General features: G+C 41.5%; 1 protein-coding gene across 4 annotated transcripts in view; it reads left to right on the top strand.

Annotated features, from left to right (window-relative positions):
* The window catches only part of ctif (CBP80/20-dependent translation initiation factor), a 253,655-nt gene that overhangs the window by 219,231 nt on the left and 17,712 nt on the right, over window positions 1–16,712 (top strand). For all 4 annotated transcript variants that reach the window (XM_043717817.2, XM_043717988.2, XM_043717902.2 and 1 more), the window contains one exon: window positions 1,636–1,791. In XM_043717817.2, coding sequence (XP_043573752.2) covers window positions 1,636–1,791 — 156 coding nt within the window. The remainder of the gene's footprint in view (window positions 1–1,635; window positions 1,792–16,712) is intronic.

Raw genomic sequence — 16,712 nt, 5'->3', positions numbered from 1 at the left:
TTTCCTCTTCCCAATTGCACACTGAAGTCCACTGTGACATATGGTGTTTGGTGAGTTGTGAATTTGTGCATAATGAAAGTGAGTATAATCTGTCACAGTTCTAACAGTCACGTAGCACGCTTAGACCTACACATGGGACATGAGGCAAAGCACCAAACAACAGCCTTTATCTGTGAAACTGAATAACTGTATCAGGGCGGAGGTAGAAATATAGGATAAAACAACAATGAGTTTTGTAAACTCTTGGCATTTATGAGTTTGTGACCTAATCAGCCTAATATTATATGGAAGTTGAATGCTTACTCAGTGCATTGCCATAGCTATCCAACGAATTTGCCAGCTCAGTGAGCTACCTATATCCAGAACCTCAACCTGAACTACAAATCTAATGAAAACTCGCTAACAGCTATGCAAGTGGAAAAGGTTCTGCCGTTAGTAGACAGCAGTCAGGAATCAAATGTCTCTCCCTTCTCATACAGTATACAGTGTTAAAGAGATCAGGCCATAGAACTGAGATGAATTGAACTGATTGACTCTTTTAGTGACGGAGATCTTGCCAAAGGGGATAAAAAGATAGATTTTGTGGTATTGCGGTTTCCTGGATGCCTTGTCTTCTTTTTGTGATTGACCCTGTTTTCTACAAATGCTATTCTTATCACTGGCAAATTCAATTAGTGTTCGTTTCAGGATCACTGAAAAGTTATGTTGTCTTGGTTACCGGCATAGTATTGTTCATATTTGCATCTTATTTATTACTTTAACTCTTGCCCATCCTTAAAGCTTGAGGGAAAACTGCTAGGAACCCAATGATAAATATTGGAATTTCTACTCTTCCTCAATTGAGGAAAGCTTAAATAAAACTTATTAGTTAAGTTCATCTTAGTGCATGTGAATTACATTTAAAGTGGGCATTGCATAAACATTTCATTGTCATCCGGTATGAGCTGATTAACTGCACAAATAATTACAACGGTATGGTGCATTTCAACACAACACTAGTTCTTTACATTGTTGTGAAAAAGCAAACACAAGAAAAATGTCTGTGTTTTCGTGACTGTACGTTCCTATAAACATCAAAATGAGTGCCCATCCATTTCTTAAACAAAGTTTGCATTTAAAGTCACATGCTTCCACAATCCTTCAATAATTTGTTAATGTAACGGGGAAACTGTAACAAAAAAGTAGTAGTTAGATCTCAGGGACTGCTGTAGCCTAACTGGCAAGTGTTTCCATTTTATGTATTTCGAATAATGCAGCACTGAATTTTAAAAACAGAATGCGCTGGAGAAGCCCAGTGGGTCTGGTAGTATCTGTGGAGAGAGAACCATTAACTCAAAGCATTAACTGTGTTTCTCTCTCCACAGATGCTGCCAGAACTGCAGTATTCTCTGTGTTTATTTCAGATTTCCAGCATCCACAATTCTTTGTTTTATTTAATTGTTCTTTTTCTACATCTAATGTCTAATTACTCACTCACTTGTTTTTCCTTGTTCTCCCTCTCTCTCTCTCTCTGTCTCTATCATCCAACAAGTTTTAAGCATTCATGTTATTTGTAGGAAGGCCTACAGAATGGATTTTCAAAGGAAATGGAACAACAATTTAAGATTCCATTCTTTTTGTCTTTACTTGGTTTAGAAAGATTTCACGGTGAGGGATGAGCTGCAACAAACAGATGTAGAGCACTGGCTTGGGTTCATCACGTTTCTCTGCGAGGTGTTTGGAATAATGCGAAGCAATGCAGGAGAGCCTTTCCGTGTGCTTGTCTGCCCTATCTACACATGTCTACGGGAGGTAAGTGAAATGACAGATTTGTAACCCAGTAAACCTGTGATCAAGAAATTTGTGCAATAGTCACCGTGCCAGATAATGTTTTTGTCCCTTCAATCTGTTTTATGATATGAGCTGAGTCAATCCTTTATGGAGTTCTATCTCTCTCCATAGAGAACTTGATAAGAAATCTAGATTGGAAAATATTATTATTGGAGACCAGTAAAGTAAGGAATTTTCAGGTTGGTAATCCATAACTAGTGCTTGACTCTCAAATATTTAATTGATATTAATGACTTGGATGAGAGCTTTGTCTGTCTTGTGGCCACATTTACTGATGGTACCAGGATGGATAAAAATCCAGCTGTAAGGAGGTTGCAAAGTAAAATGGATAGGTTGAGTGAATGGGGCCAAGTATGGCAGATGGATCATAATGTGTGAAAATGTGAAGCTGTCCACTTTGGCATGCTGAAGAGTAAAACAAATAATATTTAAGTGGAAAAACTACAGCATGCTGCAGTACAGTGGTTATCCATGCATATGAATCACAAAGTTAGTATGGCCTCTTGATGCTTTTTATCTCTTGACCAGCCTGCGATGACAGCTACCCTGCAATACCCTAAAAGAAAGCTCTTGCCTTCTTCAAAGTATAAATTAGGAGCAGGAAGAAATCACTCAGCCTCTCAAGTCTTCTCTGCCTTCAAGAAAATATTGTAATAATTAGTCAATAAAATGTAATAATATAGTAATAATTAGGAAGGCAAATGGAAGGTTGGGGTTCATTTATCCCATTCTTAGAGGTGACAAAAAGAGCAATTGATTAGGCGAGTTGGCTCCAGAGAGATACTTGACCCTTCTTGTCACCTCAGCAACTAAACTGCCCTGAAGATGCTACACTCTGCAAGCCACTGAATTCAAGGGAAATTGGGGATGGGGAACATGCTTCATGAGCACTGCACATGTCACCTGAGAGAATAACAAAAGAAACATTCAGCGGGAACTTGTCAGGGTGATTGCAGAGAGAATGTTTCCCCTCTTGAGAAAATTTAGAATGGGGGTTATCGTTTAAAAACAAGGGATCTCTTCCAAAAGATGGAGATGAGTAATTTCTTCTTTCAGAGAGTCTTAAAATCTTTGTAGTTCTCTTAGTCAGAGTCATAGAGATGTACAACACAGAAACAGACCCTTCAGTCCATCTCGTTCATCACGACCAGATATCCTAAATAAATCTAGTTCCATTTGCCAACATTTGGCCCATATCCCTTTAAACACTTCCTATTTATATACCCATCCAGATGCTTTTAAATGTTGTAATTGTACCAGCCTTCACCACTTCCTCTGGCAGCTCATTGCATACACGCACCGGCCCCTGTGAAAAAGCTGCCCCTTAGATCCCTTTTAAGTATTTCCCCTCTCATCTTAAACCTATGGTCTCTAGTTTTGGACTCCCCCACCCCGGGGAAAATACCTCATGATTTTATAAATCTCTGTAAGGTCGCCTCTCAGCCTCCAATTCTCCAGGAAAAATAGCTACAGTCTATTCAGCCTCCCCCTACAACTCTACAACTCCAGCCCTGGCAACATCCTTGTAAATCTTTTCTGAAGATTTCAAGTTTCGCAACATCCTTTTGATAACTGGGAGACCAGAATTGCACGCAGTATTCTGATAATAGCCTAACCAATGTCCTGTACAGCCGCAACATGACCTCCCAACTTCTATACCCAATGCTCTGACCAATAAAGAAAACCATATCAAATGCCTTCTTCACCATCCTATCTACCTGAGACTCCACTTTCAAGGAACTATGAACCTGCACCCCTAGGTCTCTTCGTTCAGCAACACTCCCGAGGACCTTACCATTAAGTGTATAAGTCCTGTCCTGATTTGCCGTTCCAAAATGCAGCATCTCGCATTCATCTAAATTAAATTTCATCTGCCAATTCTCAGCCCACTGGCCTATCTGATCAAGATCCTGTTGTACTCTGAGGTAACCTTCTTCGCTGTCTACTGCACCTCCAATTTTGGTGTCATATACAAACTTACCAGCCATGCCTCTGATGTTCACATCCAAATCATTTGTATAAATGATGAAATGTAGTGGGCCCAGCACTGATCCTTGTGGCACACCATTGGTCACAGGCCCCAGTCTGAAAAGCAACCCTCCACCACCATCTTCTGTCTTTTACCTTTGAGCCAGTTCTGTATCCAAATGGCTAGTTCTCCTTGTATTCTGTGTGATCTAACCCTGCTAAACAGTCTACCATGAGGAACCTTATTGAATACCTTACTGAAGTCCATATCGATCCTGTCCACCACTCTGCCTTCATCAATCCTCTTTCTTAATTCTTCAAAAAACTCAAAACACTGAGACACTGTTTCCCATGCAGAAAGCCACGTTGACTATCCCTCATCAGTCCTTGCCAAATAGATGTATATCCTGTCCCTCAGGATCCCCTTCAACAACTTGCCTACCACCGACGCCAGGCTCACCGGTCTATAGTTCCCTGGCTTGTCTTTACCACTTTTCTTAAATAGTGGCACCACGTTAGCCAACCTCCAGTCTTCTGGCACCTCACCTGTGACTATCAATGGTACAAGTATCTCAATAAAGGGCCAAGCAATCACTTCCCTAGCTTTCCACAGAGTTCTAAGGTAAATCTGATCACGCCACAGGGATTTATTCACTTTATGCGTTTTAAGATGTTCAGCATCTCCTCCTTTGTGATATGGAGATCTTTAGAGATGTTGCTATTTATTTCCCCATATTCTTCACAGTAAAAACTGATGCAAAATGCTTGTTTAGTATCTCCCCCATTTCCCGCTGTTCCATGCAAAGGTAGCCATGGTGATCTCTAAAGGGCCTTACTCTCTCCCTCGTGACCTTAGTGTATTTGTAGAATCCCTTTGTATTCTCCTTAACTGTATTTGCCAAAACTATCTCATGTCTCCTCTTTGCCCTCCTGATTTCCCTCTGAAATATACTCCTACTGCCTTTATATACTTCTCAGGAATTACTTGATTCCTCTGTCTATACCTGATATATGCTTTCTTCTTATTCTTGACCAAAATCTCAATTTCTTTCGTCATTCAGCATTTCCTACACCTACCAGCCTTCAGCCTAACATACTGTATTTGGACTCTTGTTATCTCATTTGCAAAGGTTTCTCATTTTCCAGCTGTCCCTATACCTGTGAACACCCACTCCCAATCAATTTTTGAAAGTTCTTGCCTAATACTGTCAAACATGGTGAGGTCATTGCAGGAGAGAGAGAGAGAGAGAGAGAATCTGCACAGTTACTGCCTTTGCTGTTTGAATTCGTGTATCGCTGGACATTGGAGTACATCTGGGAAAATGATCAAACAGTGAAATTCACAACTAATCTTGGAGGAACTGTTGGGCGAAGTTCACAGCACAGAATCAGATAAGTTAATCGTTGTTTTAAGTGTGGCCTGCAGAGAATTTGCAGTAGTGAGTAGAATAGGTTTTTTCTTGATTATATGTTTTTGGAGATATGTCTCTTGATTAAACTTAAATTAATAGTTATGGCTTATATTTTAACCTGGAGCAGTGTTTTATAGGGGAATAAGACAGTGTTATTTTCTGGGTCTGTAGATTGTGAAGGAGCAAAAATGGCCTTTAATAGAGTGATATGTACTTCTTGTCAGATGTGGGAGTTTAAAGGGAGTTTCAGGGTTACTGCGGATTATATCTGCAATAAATGTTGCTGGCTATGAATCTTATCAGATCGAATGGATTGGTTGGAAGACAATTAGAAGCAATGAGGAATTTGCAACAACAACAGTATGTGACGGATGGCAGTTATAGGAAGGGGGGAAAGTCTCAGATACAGTCACATAGATGAGTTAACTCCAGAAAGGGTAAGAGAGGTAGGCACCTAGTGCAGGAGTCTTTTGTGGATATACCCCCATTTCAAACAAGTATACTGTTTTGGAAAATGTAGGGGATGATGGATTCTCAGGGGAATGTAGCACGAACAGCCAAGTTTCAAGTATTGAGACTGGCTCTAATGCAACGAGGGGTACATCGGGTTCCAAGAGATCAATTGCGTTAGGGGATTCTGTAGTCCGAGGTACAGACAGACGTTTCTGTGGCCAGCAGTGAAAAAGTAGAATGGTATGTTGCTTCCCTGGTCCCAGGATCAAGGGTGTCTCAGAGAGGGTGCAGAATGTTTTCACGGGGGAGAGGAGCCAGCAAGAGGTCATTGACTACATTGGAAACAACAACATAGGAAGGGAAAAGGTTGAGATTCTGAAAGGAGATTACAGAGAATTAGGCAGAAATTTAAAAAGGAGGTCCTCAAGAGTAGTAATATTTGGATTACTCCCAGTGCTACAAGCTACTGAGGGCAGGAATAGGAGGATAGAGCAGATGAATGCATGGGGTGGGACCCAGGGAGATAGTGAGGAAAGAGATCAATCTGAGACTGGTACAGTTGAGAACAGAAGTGAGTCAAACAGTCAGGGCAGGCAGGGACAAGGTAGGACTAATAAATTAAACTGCATTTATTTCAATGCAAGGGGGCAGATGAACTAACAGGGAAGGCAGATGAACTCAGGGCATGGTTAGGAACATGGGGCTGGGATATCATAGCAATTACTGAAACATGGCTCAGGGATGGGCAGGACTGGCAGCTTAATGTTCCAGGATACAAATGCTACAGGAAGGATTGAAAGGGAGCCAAGAGAGGAGGGGGAGTGGCATTTTTGATAAGGGATAGCATTACAGCTGAGGGAGGATATTCCTGGAAATACATCCAGGGAGGTTATTTGGGTGGAACTGAGAAACAAGAAAGGGATGATAACCTTATTGGGATTATATTATAGACCCCCTAATCGTCAGGGGGAAATTGAGAAACAAACTTGTAAGGAGATCTCAGCTATCTGTAAGAATATGGTAGGTTATGGTAGGGGATTTTAACTTTAGATGGAGAGGAATTTGTTAAGTGTGTACAAGACAATTTTCTGATTCAGTATGTGGATGTACCTACGAGAGAGTGTGCAAAACTTGACTTACTCTTGGAAAAACAGGCAGGGCAGGTGACTGAGGTGTCAGTGGGAGAGCACTTTCGGGCAAGCGACCATAATGATAGAAAAGGATAGACCAGATCTAAAAGTTGAAGTTCTAAATTGGAGAAAGGCCAATTTTGATGGTGTTAGGCAAGAACTTTCGAAAGCTGATTGGGGACAAATGTTCGCAGGTAAAGGGACGGCTGGAAAATGGGAAGCCTTCAGAAATGAGATAACGAGAATCCAGAGAAAGTATATTCCTGTTAGGATGAAAGGAAAGGAAAGGCTGGTAGGTATAGGGAATGCTGGGTGACTAAAGAAATTGAGGGTTTGGATAAGAAAAAGAAGGAAGCATATAGACAAGTATAGACAGGATAGATCGAGTGAAATCTTAGGGCGGCATGGTGGCACAGTGGTTAGCACTGCTGCCTCACAGCGCCAGAGACCTGGGTTCAATTCCTGCCTCAGGCGACTGACTGTATGGAGTTTGCACATTCTCCCGTGTCTGCGTGGGATTCGTCCGGGTGCTCCGGTTTCCTCCCACAGTCCAAAAATGTGCAGGTTAGGTGAATTGGCCTTGCTAAATTGCCCGTAGTGTTAGGTTAAGGGGTAAATGTAGGGGAATGGGTCTGGGTGGGTTGCGCTTCGGTGGGTCGGTGTGGACCTGTTGGGCCGAGGGGCCTGTTTCCACACTGTAAGTAATGTAAGACTATAAAGGAAGTAGGAGTATACTTAAGAGGGAAATCAGGAGGGCAAAAAGGGGACATGAGATAGTTTTGGCAAATAGAATTAAGGAGAATCCAAAGAGTTTGTACAAATACAAAAAGGACAAAAGGGTAACTAGGGAGAGAATAGGGCCCCTCAAAGATCAGCAAGGCGGCCTTTGTGTGGAGCTGCAGAAAATGAAGGAGATACTAAATGAATATTTTGGATCAGTATTTACTGTGGAAAAGGATATGGAAGATATAGACTATAGGGAAATAGATGGTGACATCTTGCAAAATGGCAAGATTACAGAGGAGGAAGTGCTGGATGTCTTGAAATGCATAAAGTGGATAAATGCCCAGGACCTGATCAGGTGTACCCGAGAACTCTGTGGGAAGCTAGAGAAGTGATTGCTGGGCCTCTTGCTGAGATATTTGTATCATCGATAGTCACAGGTGAGGTGCCGGAAGACTGGAGGTTGGCAAACGTGGTGCCACTGTTTAAGAAGGGTGGAAAGGACAAGCCAGAGAACTATAGACCAGTGAGCCTGACGTCGGTGATGGGCAAGTTGTTGAGGGACAGGATGTACATGTATTTGGAAAGGCAATGACTGAATAGGGATAGTCAACATGGTTTTGTGCATGGGAAATCATGTCTCACAAACTCGATTGACCTTTTTGAGTAAGTAACAAAGAAGATTGATGAGGGCAGACCGGTAGATGTGATCTATATGGACTTCAGTAAGGCGTTCGACAAAGTTCCCCATGGGAGACTGATTAGCAAGGTTAGATCTCATGGAATACAGGGAGAACTAGCCATTTGGATACAGAACTGGCTCAAAGGTAGAAGACAAAGGGTGGTGGTGGAGGGTTGTTCTTCAGACTGGAGGCCTGTGACCAGTGGAGTGCCACAAGGATCGGTGCTGGGTCCTCTACTTTTTGTCATTTATATAAATGATTTGGATGCGAGCATAAGAGTACAGTTTGTAAGTTTGCAGATGACACCAAAATTGGAGGTGTAGTGGACAGCGAAGACCTTACTTTAATGGTAAGGTCCTAGGGAGTGTTACTGAACAAAGAGCAACAGGATCTTGAGCAGATGGGCCAATGGGCTGAGAAGTGGCAGATGGAGTTTAATTCAAATAAATGTGAGGTGCTGCATTTTGGGAAAGCAAATCTTAGCAGCACTTATGCACTTAATGGTAAGGTCCTAGGGAGTGTTGCTGAACAAAGAGACCTTGGAGTGCAGGTTCATAGCTCCTTGAAAGTGGAGTCGCAGATAGATAGGATAGTGAATGAGGCGTTTGGTATGCTTTCTTTTATTGGTCAGAATATTGAGTACAGGAGATGGGAGGTCATGTTGCGGCTGTACAGGACTTTGGTTAGGCCACTATTGGAATATTGTGTGCAATTCTGGTCTTCTTCATATCAGAAAGATGTTGTGAAACTTGAAAGGGTTCAGAAAAGATTTACAAAGATATTGCCAGGGTTGGAGGATTTGAGCTATAGGGAGAGGCTGAACAGGTTGAGGCATTTGGATGGGTATATGAATAGGAAGGGGTTGGAGGGATATGGGCCGGGTGCTGGCAAGTGGGACTAAATTGGGTTAGGATATCTGGTTGGCATGGACGAGTTGGAACGAAGGGTCTGTTTCCATGCTGTACATCTCTATGACTCTATAATTAGCCGTCCTCCATTTACGAACTTTAACTTTTAGATCCAGACTATCCTTTTCCATCACTATATTAAAACTAATAGTATTATGATCACTGCCCAAAGTGCTCCCCCACTGACACCTGTCTTGTCTTATTTCTCAAGAGTAGGTCAAGTTTTGCACCGAAGGGTCTGTTTCCGTGCTGTACATCTCGATGACTCTTGACCTTCTCTAGTAGGTAAACCACACACCTCAACTACTGCTTTACTTAGCTCATCTACCTGAGGCCTAGAGAATACAAATTGGCAGGTTAATCATATTTTCAATCTTATTTGCAAGAGGACTGTGGTTGATCTAATCAGACAACAGTGAAGGTTAGATCATTAAGTTAGATAAATTGTTGTCCACAAGTGAGTTAAGGGTAACAGAGATGTATAGAAAAATGAAATTAAGGATGTATTTAGATCAGCCATAGTTTTTTGAGTGGTGCTAGATGGGCCGAATTAACTGCAAATATGTATTCTCCAGGATTCCGTTCGGTAAGTCACTGGAAGGGGCAGATAATATTCCGGTCATGATTAGCGGATGGAGAGGAAGAAGATTAGGAGAAGAAAAAGAAGCTTAAAGGAGAACAAAAGTCCCTTTTTATCTACTAATGATGTACTGTTATTTATGGGAATTTCTTTTAAAGCTTATTTGGAGATTGCTGTTGCATCACTGATGGCTTAGCCCTACCGCATCTCAAAAAGATCGATGTATTTGCATGAGCCCAATTGCTGAACCAGAACTAATCAACACTGAAAAAACACACTGCTACTAGTGTACCCAGTAGCTGAAAGTGCGCATGCAGAGAACTGTACTGCACGGAGTAAATAAACAAGAAGAGGCAGAGGTCACTGCTTAATTGGTATTTATCCATGTATTATAGAGAAATCATAGAATGCTATACAAATGAAGCAGGCTCTACCTCCCATGGTATCTGTACTGACACTTTGGTAGAAATGTTGAATTAATCTCACTCATCTCTTTCCCAGACAGCCCTATGATTTTGTGTTTTGCTTTCCGATATTTGAATGGTTACTGTTAAATCTGCTTCCACCACCCTTTCAGGCAATGCATTCCATATTATAATTTACTTTAAAATAATAGTTTTCTTTGCGTCACCATGGTTCTTTTGTCGATATCTGTTCCCCCAGGGTATTAGCCCTTCTGCCCTGGAGACAGTTTCTCCTTATTTAGCCTGACATACCGTTCCTTTTTCTAAAACTTCTATCAAGTATTCTCTGTTCTGAGAAGAACAAACCTATAGTGTCTCTATATACTGTAGTTGAACTGAAGTCATTCATCCTGTCTGTTCTTTAAACGTTTCTCTGTGTCTTCTCCAATATCTTGATATCTTCCTGCAGAGTGATGCCCAGAATTCCACACCATTCCGCTTGAACCTTAGCCTTTACAACTGCTTAAGATAATTTTGGGCTGAACGTTTTGAGCTAGGAGCACATTCCTCACTTTCCTCTGCCCTAGGTCAAAGCCTCAATTGACTTTACATGGGTCATTCTGCATCAATAATATGCTGGGGTTGACCTTAGGAAAGTTTGATTGGGATATCCGTTCCCTCCAGTTCTATTCTCAAGAGCTGCCAGCCAATCTAATTGGCCAGCTACTGGGTAATCCCAGCAATGACAGACCCCAGTAGGGGCTACTACTGGGACTGCAGAGAGTCCTGAGAATAAGAATGTTTGATACCAGACTTCAAGATAAGCCTGGAGATTTTGGTTGGGAGTGGATCAGGTCCCTAGCGAAGAGAGTAGGAGGTTGGGTTTTGAGGTCAAGACAAAAGGCACAGAAGAAAGTCCCCGTCTTGGTAGAAGGTGCTGCCACTGGGAACCAGGGATCCTTCAAAGAAGATACTCCAACCTCCTTTCACCCTTTTAGATCAAGCTGTTAAAGTTCCAGGCAAGCCATCACCCTTCTGCCTTCCTACCCAACATATCATGACAGCAAATGCAGAGTGAGATCCTAATGGCCTACAATTGGCCACAAGATCCTCAATTAGCCTAACAATGGCTCCTCTTCCCTAATAATGGGGGAGGGGTGAGTTCACAGCTCAGGAGTTTGCTGGAAAAGTACTGAGTATATGTTGTGTCTCTACTGCCTTTATATTGGAACTCTGTCCTTGATAAGAGGTTCAGCACTGTACAGGACAGTATGTTGCCAACTGAGCCTTTTATGAAGCACATGAATCACAAGGTACACTGAGTGATGTTTATGTCCACAACAATCCCAGAGGATCTTCCTGTTTGCTGAGGAGCATCTCATCACCTGTAGAATTATTTTGATTTTCCAGGTGATCAATTGTTCATCTGGCTGACTTTTTACTCAAAAGAAAGTGTAAAATTCATCTTAAAACTTTACTCCAAAACATTCCTGTCTTTGCCAGTTTTTTTAAACTTTTGCTTCGAACACAGTGTAACTTGTATTTTTCCTTTTTTTTTCTTTCCTTCTTCCAAGCTGTCAGGGTGTTTTGATAGAATCCAGGAGTTTTTACTCCCACTTTGTTCATCCTCACTTCCAGCTCCCCCATTTTTAACAAAGAGGCACTTGTATTGTTTCTGGGGTTATTTTTGGCGAGTGTAAACAATACACTTTAGCAAAGTGGCAGTGAATATCCCGTAATTTGAGATGAACAAATCACCACAGAAAAGAACAATTTAAAAAAAGTCATGTATAGTTTTCGAAGTAGAGCATTTAAAGGGAAGTTAGTTTGTGGCATAATGTTTGCAGGTAGGGTTGGTCTTAACAGCACTCTACCAATAGCTCACAACTTTCCAAATTCAGATTGCAACCAATCATCTTCTTTCAGAATTAATCTATTTATTGACACAATTGTCAGTATGTCGATATCCTTATGTGAGTTTTCGTTTTACAAAAGTGAACCAGGTGTTAGATTGTGCAATATGATATTTAAAAAAACTGATGGCTATTGGAAACGGAGTGCTCGTGCTGGACCCATGGAGATGGATTGGGTGGTCTCTGGACATGAGGTTGGGAAGCAGCTTTATTCCACACCCAAACTCTGCTACTGTTTGTGAAAAGTGATAGCCGTCACTACAAATGGTTGTCAAACAACAGCAGATCAATGAAGGGTCACTTGAGATCCATACTGTATGAAGCTCAAGGATGTCCAATGAACATTCAGAGTATTGTATGTGAAAGTAACAATGAATGGACATGGAGATTGAAATGACTGTTGTTCAGTGTGATTCCTTAATCACTAAACCATCAATAAGGTGGGATTGTGGATGTCTCTTGGTGCACAAATCTGGGTTGGATAGACTTCCAGCAAGATAGGAGAATTCTAAAGTTTTAATTTCCTGAGCAATAGTTCTAGAAATCCAGCCTCTTGTACATATGAGTGGACTGACTCTTGATGATGCCTATATCAACAAGCATGACTGGAGAATATAGTCACGATTGAGCGTCTTTCAGCACATGTGTGGAACAAATTGAGATGCTTTTTACTTCTAATAATAGAATCCCTACAGTTTGAAAGCAGGCCATTTGGCCCATCAAGTCTACACAGACCCTCCGAAGACCATCCCACCCCTCTACCATGTCCCTGTAACCCTGCATTTCCCATGGCTAATCCACCTAGACTGCGCATCCCTGGTCACTATGGGAATTTGGCATAGCCAATCCACTTAACATGCACAGCTTTGGAATATACTGGATATTCCTGATCATCTGGTTGATAATCAGGCAGTGAAAGTTCGGGTTTCTATTTCTTACCAAACAAGCCCAAAAGTGTGTGCAACACTACATCCCTGCTCAATCAAAGACATTCTTCTGTCAGGCATTTGAAGTTTGGGCAGCACTTGAGTCCCAAGCCATTGGCAATTGCACATCGCTAATGACCTGCTGAGGATATCAGAAAGTTTATCATGACTTTGAAAACAGGTATACATCCATTGTGCTTGAGGAGAATTTCAAAAGAGAACATTATCAGACCATTTTATGTGTGGTTTATAACATGGAGGAAGTTGCTGACATTGTTAAAGTTAACTTGCCGTACAACATTGTCCATGAATATGGCAGAACAGGACTCGAGAAGTATGAGTTAACAAGCCCTTCATCAGGAATGAGTCCCCAATCCTGATGAAGGGCTTTTGCCTGAAACGTCGATTTTCCTGCTCCTCGGATGCTGCCTGACCTGCTGTGCTTTTCCAGCACCACTAATCGAGACTCTAGTCTCCAGCATCTGCAGTCCTCACTTTTGCCTGAGTTAACAACTGTCTGCTGTACTGAATAAGCTGGAGTTGAATAAGCTGAAGCTGCTGACAAAAGCAGTTAGAAACAGCTACGACTGGTGCTCAAGCCAGTATTGGGCACAGAATTGTTCATTTGTGAAGACAGCGTGTAATAACTGCAAGAAGAAGGATCATCTCGCAAGCTATATTGGAAGAGGTACATGGAGAAAACACTGCAATTGGTTGTTGAACAGCAGCAGGTTGATAGAGGTCAGTCATGATCCATATAACAAGAAGCACAAGCATGTCCAATGAAAAATTCACAGGACATGAAAGTCCAAGAGAAATGCGTGGAGCATCAGTGGACATAGTGATGACATGGGGTGGTTAGTCCGAGTAATTCCTGAAACACTATACAATCAAATATTAAGCCATAGATATCACCAAAAGCAGCTTTATTCTGTATCCAGTTTCTACTGTGCCCTGCCTATGAGTGCACAGAGTTCATAGTTACATCAGTCTCCCTGACCTACATGAGAATTGTTAAGAAAGGTGAAAGTTTTCATATAAGCTGTTATCACAAGAATTGTCTTATAAATATCATTATTGAGTTGCCAGGATGTTCAGAATTGTTCAGGTATTTCTATATGAAAAATTGGTCAATAAAGGAGCCATCAATAGTGTCATCAAGTGATACCTTTGCACTAGGAAATGCAGTAGATTGACCATGGTAAAACCATGTCATTGGAGTGAAGGAAAAGGCTGGCTACTTGAAAGCCAGAAGCTCATCTCCTGACCTCAAATAGCTTCTCCATGCTCAAGTCATTGGGTGCCACCACAGCAATACTCCAACTTAACACCAGTAGGGACAGAACAGTTTGTTTGATAGGTGACCCCTACCACTAGACTTGCTGCTTTCAAACCCTCCAGCACCAATGCATTCTACAATACACAAAGCTTGCAGATGATACCAAATTGAGTGGGAGGGTGAACTGTGGCGAGGATGCAGAGATCCTTCAGCATGATCTGGACAGATTGGGGGAGTGGGCAAATCAAGGACAGATGATAAATGTGAGGGTATTCACTTTGGAAGCAAAAGCATTGTGGCAGATTACTACCAGAATAGCTGTACATGGGGAGGGGTGGGTGAGTGTGCAGTGGGACCTGGGTGTCCTTGTGCACCAGTCGCTGAAGGTAGATATGCAGGTGCAGCAGGCGGTAAAGAAGGCAAATGGTATGTTGGCTTTTATTGTGAGAGATTTTGAGTACAGGAGCAGGAATGTGTTGTTGCAGTTATACAGGGCCTTGGTGGGGCCACACCTAGAAAATTGTGTGCAGTTTTTGTCTCCTTTTCTGAGGAAGGATGCTTTTGCTCTTGAGGTAGTGCCGCGAAGGTTTACCAGGCTGATTCTGGGGATGGTGGGACTGACGTATGAGGAGAGATTGACTAGGTTAGGATTGTTTTCACTGGGGTTCAGGCAAATTAGGGGGGATCTCATAGGCACTTATAAAATTCTAACAGGACTAGTCAGGGTAGATGCAGAGAGGATGTTCCAATGGAGGGTATGTCCAGAACCAGGGATCACAGTCTGAGGATTTGGGCTAGACCATTTAGAATGGAGATGAGGAGACATTTCTTTACTTAAAGAGTGGTGAGCATGTGGAATTCATTATCACAGCGAGTAGTTGATGCTAAAACATTGAATGCATTCAAGAGGCAGCTAGATATAGCACTGGGGTAAATGGGATCAAAGGTTATGGGGAGAAAGCAGGATTAATCTGTTGAGTTAGATGATCTGTCAAATGGCCTCCTCCTGCTCCTATCTTCTATGTTTCTATCCTTCAGTAATTTGACAAGTTTAGTTTGACCACATCCTCTACCCTTGATCTTCTCCACCCCATCAGTGAGAAGAAAAGGAGCAGTAATGTTATGGTAGCATTTTTATCTCCCAAATCACAAACCATCTTGACTTGGATATGTGACCACCCCTCCTCATTGTTGAGTCATCGATGTGTCATTTCTGACCTGACAGCATTTCAAAAGCAGCATCACAAAAAAGGATTCAAGATAGGCATTTCCAGCATCATTCACATTCAAGTGAATTGAAAAATGCATGTCTTACATTGTTTAGATAAATCTTTATGTTTGTAAACTAGCTAAACTAAATAAACCTAATGAAGCAGAGATCCTTTGATGGTTCAGCAAGTTTAATAAATGAGTAACTGACAAACCAGGCAAGAGGCTGCTTTAAAAAAATGGCTCTTGATGAGTAGCTAATCACATCCAGCGGATGGTAATGACAATGCAGTTGGTGTCATGATTCTTCACTGATCTGAGATGAAAACTAGCGAGCATTCCCAATCCTGATGATTATTCATTGGTCCCAATGGAAGATTCCCTGTGTTGATTTTGAGGCAAATTAAGGTTTGATTGTGATGTTTTCTATAGTTGGAAAGCTGTCATCACTCATGTGTTAATAACCACTTTGGTTGTGTGCCTCATGCCCTTTGAGCTGTATTTCAGTGAACAGTCAGTGCCTTGATGAGTGAAAATTGATGAGGTGAAAAAGTACTCTATAAGGTACATAACTAGCAGTAAGTTTTCTTGCGAATCATATTGACAATTCCAGAAGTGTCACTGAATTTGTGTTCATTGCTGAAAAGGACACTGAGGGGACATGATCCTGGTTTTCAAAATGCTCAGAACATGAGATTATAAAAAATTTATGTTGAATACTAGATGAAGAACATATTCTCAGACATCAATTTGTGTCAATCAATAAAAATTGATGAGCATTAAATTATAGAACAATATGATGCAAAAGGATACCATTGGGCGCTTTCTGCTTGTGCCAACTGTTTGAAAGATCTATCAAATTTTGTTTTTAATTTATTCACAAGAAATAGACCAGCATTTATTGCCCGTCCCTAATTGCTCAGAGAACTGTTAAGAATCTGTGGGTGTGGAGCCACATGTAAGCAGACCAGATAAGGATAGCAGTTTCCTTCCCTAAAGAGTATTAGTGAACCTGATGGGATTTTCTGGTCATCATCGCACTCTTAATTCCAGATTTTTTATTACGTTCAAATCCTGGCCTGGCAGATCTCCAGAACATTACCTGGGTCTCTAGATTAACAATCCAGCAAAAATACCACCTGGCCGTCGTACTCTACTCTCCTTCACTGCTCTCCTTCTCTTTCCCAAAACCCCTTTGCTTTTCCCTGCAAATATTCTCCTTTTAAAAGTTAGTATTGAATCTTCTTCCTCTAATCTTTCAGGTAGAGCATTCCTGGCTTTCAAAATTGTGGGA

Source organism: Chiloscyllium plagiosum, unplaced genomic scaffold, assembly GCF_037043375.1.
Source record: "Chiloscyllium plagiosum isolate Xiang-an unplaced genomic scaffold, Cpla_swu_hap1 HiC_scaffold_1, whole genome shotgun sequence".
Lineage (NCBI taxonomy): Eukaryota > Metazoa > Chordata > Chondrichthyes > Orectolobiformes > Hemiscylliidae > Chiloscyllium > Chiloscyllium plagiosum.
The sequence above is the reverse complement of the archived record's forward strand: the minus strand, read 5'-3'. Positions and strand labels throughout refer to the sequence as shown.